This window comes from Pseudochaenichthys georgianus, chromosome 1, assembly GCF_902827115.2.
Source record: "Pseudochaenichthys georgianus chromosome 1, fPseGeo1.2, whole genome shotgun sequence".
In the NCBI taxonomy this organism is placed as follows: Eukaryota; Metazoa; Chordata; class Actinopteri; order Perciformes; family Channichthyidae; genus Pseudochaenichthys; species Pseudochaenichthys georgianus.
In genome coordinates, this window is record NC_047503.1 from 30050206 (window position 1) to 30064685 (window position 14480).

The 14480-nt window shown below is 38.6% G+C and overlaps 1 protein-coding gene across 2 annotated transcripts; it reads left to right on the forward strand.

Annotated features, from left to right (window-relative positions):
* The first annotated feature begins 610 nt into the window (after nt 1-610).
* On the forward strand, nt 611-13856 carry rhot1b (ras homolog family member T1). 2 transcript variants are annotated; one of them, XM_034082828.2, is made up of 20 exons: nt 611-990; nt 1949-2007; nt 2326-2407; nt 2555-2598; nt 2692-2745; nt 2902-2954; nt 3336-3444; nt 4603-4704; nt 4958-5056; nt 5166-5274; nt 5367-5487; nt 5725-5809; nt 6639-6784; nt 6938-7038; nt 7696-7826; nt 8626-8709; nt 9186-9308; nt 9992-10194; nt 11926-12048; nt 12653-13856. In XM_034082828.2, the coding sequence occupies exons 1-20, from the start codon at nt 954-956 to the stop codon at nt 12768-12770; spliced, it is 1983 nt and encodes a 660-aa protein (XP_033938719.1). In that variant the 5' UTR covers nt 611-953; the 3' UTR covers nt 12771-13856. The 2 variants fall into 2 exon arrangements, with proteins under 2 accessions (XP_033938719.1, XP_033938726.1); XM_034082835.2 differs by lacking the exon at nt 11926-12048.
* The last annotated feature ends 624 nt before the right edge of the window (nt 13857-14480 follow it).

Consider the following 14480-nt stretch of genomic DNA (forward strand, 5'->3'; position numbering starts at 1 on the left):
GTCGAGCTGTGGAAAAAATTTAAGATCTCTCACTCCAGGCCATTTTCAGGGGACAAAAAATGTTAAAAAATAAATAAAAAAGTGTTAACCAGCCACCGAAGAGATAAGTCTGAAAAATATTGAGATCTCTGTATTTTAAGCAAGCAGCGTTGGGAAATAGCTAACTTAAGTGCATGTACTCTTATAACTTTGAAGTTATTTTATATTGCCACATCTAACATTTCGGAAGTAAATGTATAAATGTAAATGTGCTAGAATGATCTGACAACTGGAATTGCATGTTTCTTTACAGATAAAGAAATGATGTATACATTGTGTAGTTATGACTTAAAATAATTAATGAATGGGCCTACCTCAAAATAATATTATTGAATATATTTGTGTATAACTTATACTTATTTTAAATATAGCCTACACACACATATTTTTTCTGTAATGAAAGTTTGCTATTGTTTAGATTTTTTGAAGTTTATTTTTATTATCACTTACAGTATGTGTTTTTTATTTTTTGAGCATATTTTTGTATTAACGTGAATGGGCTTCCATACCCCTTTCTGACTAACTCACTGCACAAATATTCTCTCTTGCGTACCGAGTGGATGGGCGGGCTTTAGGTGATTACTTCTCAATATACGATCTTTGCTCGCAGCCAGAAGGGGCGTTAGTGAATGCACTGCTAGCACTCGCAACTTGTTTAAAGATTAGCTGGCTGAAGACTGCAGCTGCAGGGCTTACTGGTCCTAGCAGAGGGGATATAGTAAAAACACCTTGTTAGTAACCCAGAGACCTACTGGTTTGCACAGATTCATCACGTTACGGTGCACCGTGTGTTTCATGCAAACGTAGCTCCGTTAGCAAGCGAGCCAGGCCGACGAGAGCCCGGCTGATTGTATCCTTCATCAAGACGGGAGCATAGATGTTTCAAACAAGACAGTTTGCCGACGCCGAACAAGATGCGCAAGGACGTGAGGATATTGTTGGTGGGAGAGCGTAAGTAAAGCATACATTCACATCAGTGTGTTGATCTGTGGTCTGCAGCGTCAGCCTTTAGTAGTGACTTTGCCCTGATGCTACCAGCTGGACTTGTGATGCTGCTGACTGACACAAACCATCACGATCATACTGATGTTGTGTGCTGTTTTGCTTGAACTTGTATGTAATTTAGTGGTATTGCTGCATGTCATATCCAGGACACTCGTAGAAAACCCTCCATTGATAAAGCTTTTTCAAAACAGTAGTAGTTTTTCTCCCCATTACACAGCTAACTGCCAGCTAAGCTAAACACAGCTTGCTGACTCTATATTTATATCTTGACCTATGCTTTACTATTGCAAGCTGACTGTCCATTGTTTTATTAAATATAACTTTGAAATCATATGGTATATGCAGAGATACTCCTCTTTTTAATAGCAAAGCTTAAGAAATAAATCATATTTTACAAGTGTAAGAAATCACTTTGAAAATCTAGCTTGGTAATGTGTGCTGTGTAAAATAGTTTTTTGTCTCGTATTTAATTCATTAAACATCATGGTTTTAAGTGGAAGTCAACATCAGAGTGAATTATATTTTCCATATTTCCTCCTTCTTCCTATTTTTTTTCACAGGAAGCCCAGCTATTTTGGGAATTGTGCTGTTAGAAATATTGTTTTCATTGTATTAAAGGTTAAGTCTTTTTGAAACAAATCCAGCATGAAAGCTGCAAATCATGTTTACATCCATAAACAATTGCCCTGTGGTGTTTGTGATTTCCACAATGAGGCATTCTGTGTCTGAGTCACATGGCCCAGAAATCTTGTTGAGTTAAATTGTTAAGCTTATTCTCGTGTTAAATTAATAAATGAAGCTCCCACAGCTACAACATTTATGAGTTCACATTGACAATGTCAAAATGACAAGAGCTACCGAATAAACTGTCTCAACTATAACTCTTTCCTTCTTCCCTTGACAGCCAAAGTGGGGAAGACGTCTCTCATTATGTCCCTGGTCAGCGAGGAATTCCCAACTGTGGTATGTATAAATTATTATCAGATTTTGTATATCCTTGAAGATGCCTCTCCACCTTGAACTTAATCAATAATTCCCTTGGGTTGAGTTTAACACCATTAATTTTACCTGATTATCTGGTTCATTTAGTTTTTTTTCTCAGCATGATTACATTAAAAACTACTGGCCGGATGTTAATGAAACTTAATCGTATGGTTACTTTCTTAACATTAGAAGGTCGGCCTGTGATTTGCGAAAGTCTTATTGTTGTTACTAGTTAAAGCCTTTTACCTGGTTATAAAGATGTCTGTGTAACTGATCACTATTTTGCGTTTACCCTAGGTTCCTTACCGAGCTGAGGAAATCACCATACCTGCAGATGTCACACCAGAGAGAGTTCCTACACATATTGTGGACTATTCAGGTACAGGAGTATACATGAACTGCCCCAGACACTTCATTAAATTGTGGTGACCTTTGTTGTGAAATCATAAATATACAAACTCCTTTAGTCACCTTTTTTAGCCTAAAGAATACTTTACTTCACACTGCACATGTCTTCCTTCTACAGAGGCAGAGCAGACGGATGAGCAGTTGTTTCAGGAGATCTCCAAGGTCAGTCCACACATTATGCTTTCCTGTTAACCTGGAGAGAAGTGCTGATTCCGTTCTAAGCCTAATGGGTGTCTGTGTTGATCTCTCTCATAGGCAAATGTAATTTGCATTGTCTACTCTGTCAACAACAAGACTTCCATCGAAAAGGTGAGCTACCTCTGTGGCTGCTACTAGCATTTCAATAATTGGTTTGTATTACAAACAGTAACATTTGTGAAGCTGTTGACTCATGTGTCACTCATTAATTTGTCCATCATAATGGTGATGATCTTTTACAGTTTTATCTATTTTTGTTTTCCAAAGGTCACCAGCCACTGGCTCCCCCTCATCAATGATAACACAGACAAGGACAGCAGGTGAGAACTTTTATAAAAAGAGTTCAGAGTTTTCTGTGTTAGCTCAGTTTTGGGCAATTATTACGGAATTATGTGAAGGACCATTTCCTGTAGCAAGAGGCCAGTCATAAAAAACAACTTGTGATTGAAGCAATGACCTACAGTAACGGGGTGGAACATTTCTCACAAATGTTTCTATGTAAGCTGAGAGCTTGAGTAATACAGCATTTCACATGAGCAGATTTTGCTTTAATTGCCCTCTATTTAGAAGTGTTCACTTTGGAATAAGTCGCTGCTTTACTGAGAGAGAAAATACCAAAGTACTTTTCTATAAAACCACATTTTACATGTTTATATGTTTTTAGTTGTACGAATACTTTGCAATGTGTTTGTTGTGTCCAGGGTTCCTCTGATTCTGGTGGGGAACAAGTCGGACCTGGTGGAGCACAGCAGCATGGAGACCATTCTGCCCATCATGAACCGGCACAGTGAGATAGAGACTTGTGTCGAGGTGAGAGAGTAAACCGCCCTTTTTACTGCTCCCACTGTTTCTGAATAGTAACACCGTAAAGTAAATGCTGTGATAATACTCATCTGTTCAGATTTACCTGATGATAAATGCTTCCGCATTGAATAAATGCAGTAGCAATGCTATTGATTCAGACATCAGGCAAACACTTATTTTGCTCAGTACACAAAGTCAAAAGGGATGTAAACAAAAATGGAAATCAATAATATAGTCATTAAGCAGAACATAAAGTGGGGACGAGGTTTGTATTCAATAATAACCATCGGTTGGCTGTTGACATCTTCTTGTTTACTGGCAGTGCTCTTCAGGTTTTTTCAGCCCTTTTTAAACACTTAAGTTGATGTAGAAACATTACTATCTTTATACATGGAGGTTTATTTGTTTTCTTATGATGACAATGTGGAAAGAGAATATCTACAGATAATATACAAATGTTTTCTGTCATTTCTACAGTGACATCTAAGTAAAGCCCTTCACAACCTTTTCTTATGTTAATGTTTATGATCCTCTCTATCAACCACTGAACATTTGCTTTTCCCACACAATATGTCAATTGTTAGTTATGTGATTTTTAAACGGTTGAAAAGCCGAAATGGGAAAGTGTTCAGCCGATAAATAATCTTGGCGATCGACCCTTTTGTAAATATGATCAGAATTGCTTTTATTGTCAAGTAGCCCAATAATTAGCTTTGGTATGTGTGGTGCATACAAAGACACAGAAAGAAGAATACGAGCAAAATAAAATTATTGATTGTGATTCCTGCCCTTTTTTATAGTCACCATGATGGACGCAGTGTTTTGCACGTTTACTATATAAAGTGTTTACAACGAGGAAGCCAAGAGGATTTGATACTTGACACGTTGAGGTTAACTCGGTGTTAATTAAACCAGGCATGTTGCTCAGACTGATCCTGTGTGTTAATACCTTGTCTGGCACCGACTTAGCGCCCACAAACACATGTACAGTCATATACACACAAACACAGACTGGTAAGTGTATAGGGATAGCCCCTCTTTGTCATAACACTATATATTGACAGGGTTGCAAAGGCGTCTCTATTAAAAAGTAAATCAGTATATATGATAGTATGTATAAAGTACAACCAAACTCCCTTCTCCCATTTCTTGTTTTGTTCAAAGTGTTCAGCAAAGAACCTGAAGAACATCTCAGAGCTGTTCTACTACGCCCAAAAGGCCGTTCTGCACCCCACAGGTCCTCTTTACTGCCCGGAGAAGAAAAATGTAAGAGCAGAAATATGCTGTTTGGATTCTGCACCACTGTTTTATTCAAGCAGTAATTGTCAGCTTGTTTTTCGTCAAGAAAGAATCTCCAATGAATTCAGATTGTACAGAGTTATGTAATGCAGAATGTTTTATCTGTTTTAAGCACACAGTCAAAATCGAAGGTCATTGTGGGTTTTAAAGCATTTAAGCAAAAGGGGAACTACAAAAGGATTCTGTTGAAGTCATTTTGATTTGTCCATTTGATTCCCAGATGAAGTTACTGTGTATCAAAGCCCTGACTCGAATCTTTAAAGTGTCTGACCTGGATAATGATGGGATTCTCAATGATAACGAGCTCAACTTCTTCCAGGTAAGTCCACAGATCACTGCTGTACAAAGGTTAGTAGGTTTATCACAATTTGCACAGGACCTGTTTTGTCTCCCTTTAACAACAATGATATTTTTGTCTGATCTTTCAGAGGACAAGCTTCAACATCCCACTGGAGTCCCAGGCGTTGGAGGATGTAAAAAATGTGGTCAGGAAGAATTTGAATGAAGGAGTGCGAGACAACGGACTCACCCTGAAAGGTAGGAATAAATGGAATGGCCTCAATATCATGTTTACATCTTCAAATTGTTTCTGAGTGTTGTTTGATGTTTATTGTGATATTCTGCTCCAGGCTTCCTCTTCCTCCACACTCTGTTCATCCAGCGGGGGCGCCATGAAACTACGTGGACCGTGCTGAGGAGGTTTGGTTACGACGATGACCTGGAGTTAAATCAAGACTACCTCTTCCCCCCGTGAGTCTCAGGCTTCATTTGTTAGTCACCCACCACCAACTCCATCCTGTGGACATGCCTTGTTAAAAGAAAAGTCATTCTGTGCCCTTATTAGATTTGCCAAGAGAGAACTGCTAAAGAACTTTGAATAGGCTACTGTATATAATATGTATCCTCTCGTTTAATCGTTTGTAGAATCTGTGTTTGTTTTGGGTTCTGCTCATTGACCGTACAATTAGCTTATTTTACTGTTTTTAGGTTGAAACTTCCTCCAGACTGCACCACAGAGCTCAACCATAACGCCTACCTCTTTCTCCAGAGCGTCTTTGACAAACATGACAAGGTACAATCCTGTAAACCTGGCTCTGCATTTACTTCACCCTCTGCCCTGGAGAGGCTTTAACAGAAAGCTGCTCAGTACGGTACACGGCACCAAACCAAAATACCCTCCCATAGCCAGCGCTGACCACCTGCTGAGGCGAGATTTAACATGTTGTCGCTGAGGCGAGATTTAACATGTTGTCACTGAGGCGAGATTTAACATGTTGTCGCTGAGGCGAGATTTAACATGTTGTCGCTGAGGCGAGATTTAACATGTTGTCGCTGAGGCGAGATTAAACATATTGTCACTGAGGAAGGATTTATTGTCACTGAGGAAGGATTGACGGCAGAATTAGCCACGAGGTTAGAAATGGACTGTTTGTGCCATAATCTGCTTTCTGTCACTGTGTCAAATGTCAAACTGTGAATGTGGGCTTCGGTCATGTTTGTTTTTCTCAGTTACAAATGACTCGGTTGATCCCATATTTTCCAATTTTAAACATTTCCTGCCTTCAAGTTATTGATGGCAGTCAGCAGGCCCAAGGTTTGAAGAAACGGACAGGAGCAAAGCAGTGTACAGATCTGGATGGACACATCAGTAAAATGTATGTTAGATGACGAGAAAAAGGTGTAGGCTATATTTAAATTATTTTCACACCTTTTCCGTGCTCTCAGAGACACTTCTGACAGGGAAGTGAATCCCCTCTCTACACTGTCTTTAAAGCCACTATACTGCTTTTACAAAAACAGTGATTTTAACTTTGGTGTTTTAAAGAGTTGCTCAGATTGTTCAGATTCTGGCATATTTTGCTGTAGTTTCCCAGCCTATAACTAACTTCTCCTTCCATCAGGACCGTGACTGTGCCTTGTCACCAGAGGAGATGAAGGACCTGTTTGATGTGTTTCCCTACATGCCCTGGGGTCCAGATGTCCATAACACAGTTTGCACTAACGACCAGGGCTGGATCACCTACCAGGGATATCTCTCCCAGTGGACGTAAGTGGTGTTCATTTCCGTTAAAGCCTGTATGTGTGTATAATGGGCAGTATCCAAATCTCTGTACATATTTATTACACCATATCTCAGTCACGTTTGTTTCTATACTTAATACATCTTCCATTAAATCTATTTCAACTTACATTTGTTCAGGTTAACAACATATCTTGATGTCCAACGATGCCTGGAGTATATGGGTTACCTTGGTTACTCAATAGTTGCTGAGCAGGAGTCCCAAGCAGCAGGAGTAACAGGTGGATTATACCATCACATCTTCTTTTCCATATTTGTTTAAAATTATAACTTGTAGATCTGTCTAATCCATGGTTGTTATTCAGGGTCATAAATCAATTGCTTTACACGTCAATTAACTATTTTCAGATAGTCATGCCTTGAGTAATCTCATCAGTAAATCAACACCTTTGGACATTTGAAGCAGCTGTTCAATCTAACTGTCTGAAGGCATGTGTTGTGAATAGCAGCAGTCTGAACAACGTGTGCGTGTGTGTGTGTGCGTGTGTGTGTGCGTGTGTGTGTGCGTGTGTGTGCGTGTGTGTGCGTGTGTGTGTGTGTGTGTGTGTGTGTGTGTGTGTGTGTGTGTGTGTGTGTGTGTGTGTGTGTGTGTGTGTGTGTGTGTGTGTGTGTGTGTGTGTGTGTGTGTGTGTGTGTGTGTGTGTGTGTGTGTGTGTGTGTGTGTGTGTGTGTGTGTGTGTGTGTGTGTGTGTGTGTGTGTGTGTGTGTGTGTGTGTGTGTGTGTGTGTGTGTGTGTGTGTGTGTGTGTGTGTGTGTGTGTGTGTGTGTGTGTGTGTGTGTGTGTGTGTGTGTGTGTGTGTGTGTGTGTGTGTGTGTGTGTGTGTGTGTGTGTGTGTGTGTGTGTGTGTGTGTGTGTGTGTGTGTGGGGCGGCGCGCAGTGACCAGAGATAAGAAGATTGACCTGCAGAAGAAGCAGACCCAGCGCAGCGTCTTCCGCTGTAATGTGTTTGGAGACGTTGGCAGCGGCAAAAGCGGCTTCCTGCAAGCCTTCCTGGGTCGAAACCTCATGGTAAACAGATTTACATACCAGTAATGACATATTTTAATGCATACTTTTCTCCCTTCCTCACATATATTTCACAATGTCCCAGATTGAAACAAACAATGTTGGTTTGACTTTTTCACAAGCATTAAACCCTTTGCAACACACTCCACAAATAAGTAATAATAAAGCTTTATTTATATAGCACTTTTCATACAACACGTGCTGCTCAAAGTGCTTTACAAAATGACACATCACAAGTTAAAAACAAACGACAAGAAATTCCCCTCAGATTATTTGTTAAGAACTTTAAAAGGTACATGCAGCAAAATATAAAATGTTATCAGGTTAATAGACACAAGGAGGTGAAATGTATGATAATAAAATAAAATAAATAATGGTTTCTCTCTTGAGACAAGACAACTGAGTCGATGCAACAATAGAAAATATAATATAAAATCCCATGAAACAAAGTGAACGTATAGGTACAACAGAAATAAAAATAAAAAGATTAAAACCTGTAAAATAAATAAAACAATATAAAGGTAGGTAAATAATAAAGACTAAAAGAACATTTAAAGTGGGGGTTTGCTAATAAAAAGTACAGGGCTTATATGAAAAATTCATATTTCACGTCGGATATCCCGTGTTTTTTTCCACATGGCCACACACATAACTGTTGTACACTATCATAACCCATAACCCTCTCTTGTATATATGTGATGTGATATGTGAAAAACATTTCCCAGTTGCTAAATCATAGTTTACAGACAGTTTCATGTCCTGATCTAGTTTTTATGATGTTCCGTCCCTTCTTTTCTTTCAGCGCCAAAATATCATTAATGAGGAACAAAGGTCCTACTATGCCATCAGCACAACCTATGTTTACGGCCAGGAGAAATACCTGCTTGTGAGTATCAAAGAAACCTTTTTAATACTACTATTTTTTTGTTGCAATTTGGACTTAGTGCAGCACTATCTGGGCTGTACTTGTTATGTTCACGCAATTCTTTTGTTAAGCAAGCATTTGCACCTGCAAAGGATGTAAATTGCAGTACTTACTTGAAACAGCACATGCAAAGCTTCCTGTGTGACAATGCATTACTGAGAGGTTGCCACTAACGTGTGATTGTGAAGGAGCAGAAAAAAACATTGAATATTCCCACAGTTTCATAGATTATGAATTATATCACAATATTTGAAATAAAGTAACGTTGCTACCTTTTGGTCAACACATGCACTCTGAAATGTGATTGCTGAACTGGAGTGATTCCCGCAGAAATGAAGTGCATTCATTTCCATCATCCATTTATCCATCCATCTAGCATGTGACTATTGCTGTTGCAATGTTCTTGTAACTCTCTTTCTTCTTCTATCTCCTCTCAGCTTCATGAAGTGTTCCCTGACTTTGACTACCTGTCTGATGATGACCTGGCCTGTGACATTGTCTGCCTGGTCTATGATGCCAGCAACCCTTACTCCTTTGAATACTGCGCCAAAGTCTTCAAGGTATATGTGCGCATTATCTCAGTCAAATGACACCTTGAACCCACAACAGGGTAAAAAGACATAATGTTTTCACAGCAATTTTCTGTGTTTTCTACCCACAATGTTTAAAGGTCCCCTATTATACTGTTTTTCTTCAATATATCATAGGTCTCAGATATATACAAAACATGTCTCTGAAGTGTTTGGCTCGAAATACCAAACAGATCATGCATTGTAGCATCCCATAAACCCCTCTGTTTCAGCGCTGTTTCAAAAGTGCTGATTCTGTGTCTTTTACTTTAGATGAAATATATATTTGCGAGATATTTGGTAAAAAATAACACAATGGTGCTCTAGGAGGAGATTCAGGTGGCAAGGTGGGGGGTGTTACCTTGGTTTGTGATTGGCTAATGGTTACACAAGCCAAAAATGACATCATGAAGTGGCCAAAATCTGATCGGCTCATTTTCAGACAGGTTTTTATGTAAATGGATCAGGACAAAAAGTGAGTGAATCTTTTTTCCTGAAACTTTCAGAATCTCTTTACGCAGAGGGGACACATGGTTATGTATAAAAAAACATGAAAAAGTGGATTTTGCATAATCGGTGACCTTTAAATATTTGGATTCAATACATAAGAAAAACACTCAATGATTTTGGCCCCCTTGTCTGTGAATGTGAATTTGTTTCCTTTTCCTCCTCAGCAATACTTCATGGACAGCAAGATTCCATGTATGATGATAGCAACGAAGTCCGACCTGCCGGAGATCAAACAGATTTACGGCTGCACTCCTCTGGACTTCTGCAGGAAGCACAAGATGCCCCCTCCCCAGTCCTTCACCTGTAACACTGCAGCAGTGCCCAGCAAAGACATCTACACCAAACTTACCACCATGGCCATGTACCCGTAAGTATGGACGAAACACACTCTGGATTTGTAATTGTTGCACTCTCGGAAAAACTTATTTTATTATTAGGAGGAAAGCCATAGCAAGATGTACAGTCCTTTCTATGCCTCTAGCTAAAGCTCATGCTGATTAATAAAATAGTCCTCCAATAAATCCTACCCTTAAACAGGTGTTTCTGTTATTTACGCTACCCTTTTTGATATAAATCCTTTTTTTTTTAGCAGAACGGATTAACAAAACCTTCATGAAGATATGATTGATCGCAGGACTGTTGTGTTTTACAGCATTATCTAGGTATCCCTAACAAACTGGCAACTCAGTGTATGAAGCTAACGTGCCTTTAATATCGTGTGTCTTGTTGGTTATCACACCAGTTCATGAAGAACAGTGATGTTTGGATATGATTGAACACATTGTCCCTCACCAAGAGAAGACTTTAAATTGTGTTCCCAGTAATGAAAAAAAAGAGAATTTCTGATTGTTAACTTCATTAACCATCGTATCGCTTATTCAAAAGATTACTGAAGGCCTGTGTTTTCTAAACACCCATGTAGCTGAAGGTGCTGGAAGATATTTTAACATGATACATTAATACATCCTCCTGGGTCTATAACAAATTGCACAGTGCTTTATATCCTGAGCTAAAGATCCTCTGAACAATGGCCTGAGGTGGTGAGGAACCTCAGTCACTGGTGCTTGTTTGCTCCAGTTAAACAGACAGGGTTTTTATTTGATATAAAGTTTGAATATGTATTTCCTGTACGCTGTGAAATAAATTCCTGCAGTTGTACGATGGGTTGTTTTTTAAATACAAAGCTCTCTGCACCGTGTGTAATTTCTAGGCCTTCTACCTCAGGATAAACCTGCTTCTTGTGGGGATGCTACCACACTCGGAGTCCTTATCAGACATGATGTACCTCAGACTATATGAATGCATTTCAATGCCCTCTGGGCGTGTTGCTTTCACATCTGAAACCACAGTGTTTTGCTGTGTGTTAATGTGTTTCCCTGCTGCAGTGATGCTGATCTCTCCCAGAGGATCACACTGCTGCAGTCAGTCAGCGAGCCTGCAGTCCGCTGGCAACACACAGCGCCTCTCTGCACATCAGTTACAGAACTACACAGACCAGCTATTATTACATCCACAACACAATAGATTACTATGATAAGATTCAGAATATATTTTAGATCAAACTCGGGGGTAGCTAACAATTAATTTCTCTTGATTAGTTGTTAAGTCTAAAAAAATGTTGATTACTGTTTTTAACTGGTGGCCCAAGATGATTCCTTTAAATGCCTTGTTTTTTCCATAGCTCAAAGATATTCTGTTTACTGTAATAGAGGAGGTAATAAACCAGAACATATTCACAGTTAAGATGCTAAAATCAGATAATTGTGTTCATAAAAAATGAATGTAATATGTATTTAATCTTTGCAGATGTACTTCAAACTAAATGTGTAGTTTTGTTGGGAGAACTTTACTTTCTGAATTCACAGAAAATATTGCATTTAGTTAATCGAAACTAATTCAATAATGATTGCATCTGATCGACAGGATCTTATTTGAGAAGGTTTTTTATTGTCGACCATAGATTCTGTCTCTCAGGCAATGAGCCTCAAACTACTTACTGCATGGTGGTGGCATCTTTTAACTCTTTGTTTCTTTCTCTCTGGTGTGTTTAATATTTACACTGTTGGTTGGTGTTTGTCTTCCTCAAATCTCTCCTCAGCCACGCCCGGCTGCGCTGCATGTGCACTTGTAACCGGTGCACCTTCTGCTTGTGTCAGAACTTCCTCAACTCTGAGCTGCTGCAGACGGTCAGGGCCAAACTCTATGCTGTTGTACTCAGAAGGTCCTTTTTTTTACCTTTTTTAAAACCCTCCCTGTATCTCTGATAAGTTATTTCCCGGCATCGCACCTCAAGCTTCCCATTCAGTTCTTCTGCTATATTTTCCCCTTGTTTCATGCTGTCAGTCCTTTGAGTCCATCTAAAAAAAACTATTCTATTATCTTTATTTTTGTCTACCTTTTTTGATATTGCTTGTAAGCTTCCTGTTCCACAGTAGGATTGAAACTGTACTTTTCAATTTTGATCTCAGTCTCTTTCGTCATTCAGTTGGTGTCAGCTGCTCATTGTTGTCTTCTCATGTCACTGCCTCAGCCGCCTCATTTAACAGAGCTGTCATAGCTAATGCCTTGTCTTGTTATCTCATGTCATAACAATAATCCCTAACGTCGCTCATGATTTTGACTGGCTTTCTCTTCTACATATATATCCATGTGTCAAGGGTTCATCCCTGTATTTCATCCATATTTTTTTATGGTTAATACCTTTTTATTTTCACATCATCCTTCCCAGCAACACCTCGTCTATTTAACATTTTTAATTATTTAGTGTCCTTCCTTTCTTCCAACCTCTTTAATGATCTTTCTTTGGTTTTATCTTTGTTTAACAGACATGTAAGCAAAGCAGATTTGAAGAGCTCCACCTTCTGGCTGCGAACGAGCGTCGGGGCCACAGTGTTTGCGGTGCTGGGCTTCGCCATGTACAGAGTGCTGCTCAAACAGCGGTGATCTAAGGGTACCCGGGTGTAACCCTCTTTATCCCCATGGTACACACAGAACTGTTTTTACCAGTCACAACTTTAAGCTTGTATTAAGTAAATGCAAATATAATAAAATGTGTCATGGTTTTGTTTTCGACGTAAAGAGAAAGCTTATCTTAGCAAAGATATTTTTTTTGCATCCTCATTGCACTGTACCTTTCTCATCTGGGGAACAGAAAGAAACCATATTTAATTTTTTCCAAAAAAATCCTTATTTGCTTAATATGTTTGTTTGCAAGTTTTTGCAATTCAATATATCTATATTTATATAAATAAATGAAGGTTAAGCTGCTGATGAGTAACGGGGGTGAGTTGCCTATAAAGCTATATTTTGGTTGCTTGATGATTGAAATGAACAATTTGGTGTCAGTTGTGATGTGTGAGATTTGCAATAACATTGATGCTTTTATTAGATTGAACTATATGTAAATAGTGTAAATAATATAGACTGTACATTTGTTTGTCTTTAAAAGGGCCATGTCTGATTTATACTCATAACACTAAATGCATAGATATTAGCTTAATCAGCTTATAAACTTACAAAAACATTAGCATTGATATTAATAGTTTGCCCTTTTAAAGGCAAAATGATTGGATTCTAACTTTTTGTATTGTTTACACATCTGAGTAGTTTGATTTGTGCAATGTCATTGAAGGGTCTGTCGCTCTCTAATGTCTTCCCAATTGTGTGTGTGTGTGTGTGTGTGTGTGGGTGTACTTTTTGGTTTTGCATGCTTCAAAATTCCAACCACATTCCAGAGTTTTAAGACTATACTGTATAACATAATTCCCTTTTCTCTCTCTGCTTTGCGTTCCATTCTCCAGCTATAGTAACTTTTATTGACAGTGTGCTGAACAGAAATAAATGGAGTGATAGTAAGTTTGACAGTTATTTTACCCTGTTGTGAATCCTGGTATCCTTTAAGCAGAAAATTCAAACATGTGACCCCAGTTTTAAATGTCCATCCAATAGCAACTGCTTGCCTCAAAGCTCAGTTTGTGTATATCCTCAGCCCTGCCTTTCCAAATGTTTACAATAAATGAATATCTCTAAGTCTGGTGTGAGGGCATTTTTTTTCAATTTCAGGATTGAAGATTTTTTATATTTCTGCACAGCTGTATAGCTGATCATGTGTTACTTGAATATGATCAAGAAGGTACACATTTGCTTTTTTTATTTAATCAAGGAAACTTTTCTGTGAGTTGAAACTTTTTCCATCATTTATTACGCTTGTCTGGTATTCCACAAATATTCAATTATGTCTTCCTCAACTCTGAGCTGCTGCAGACAGTCAGGGCCAAACTATATGCTGTAGTACTCAGAAGGTCCTTTTTTTACCTTTTCTAAAACCCTCCCTGTATCTCTTATATTCAGAGATGGCAAACGTACACATCCTTTACTTAAGTAGAAGTACATATACTCGTGTTTAAAAATACTCTGGTAAAAGTACTGACTTAACTTCTTTACTCAAGTAAAAGGAAAGAAGTATGGGCTTCGAAATGTACTTAAGTAAAAAGTACCCATAACTACCAACTGTTTTAAAGAGTAACCAACCTCCCTTTATATTAATAGAACAATGTCATTGTTAGCTAATGAATGTTTCGATGCTGAACAACGGCAAAATGACTACGTTTTCATTGGTACCTCTTCTTTAGAGAACACCAGGAAATTATGCAT

Bases quoted from the DNA above. Each gene is read 5' to 3' on its own strand.
- rhot1b (XM_034082828.2), top strand. From the start codon at position 954: ATGCGCAAGGACGTGAGGATATTGTTGGTGGGAGAGC. The intron at 2,955-3,335 runs GTGAGAACTTTT...TGTTGTGTCCAG, and splicing joins AACACAGACAAGGACAGCAG to GGTTCCTCTGATTCTGGTGG. The intron at 7,827-8,625 runs GTAAACAGATTT...CTTTTCTTTCAG, and splicing joins TCCTGGGTCGAAACCTCATG to CGCCAAAATATCATTAATGA.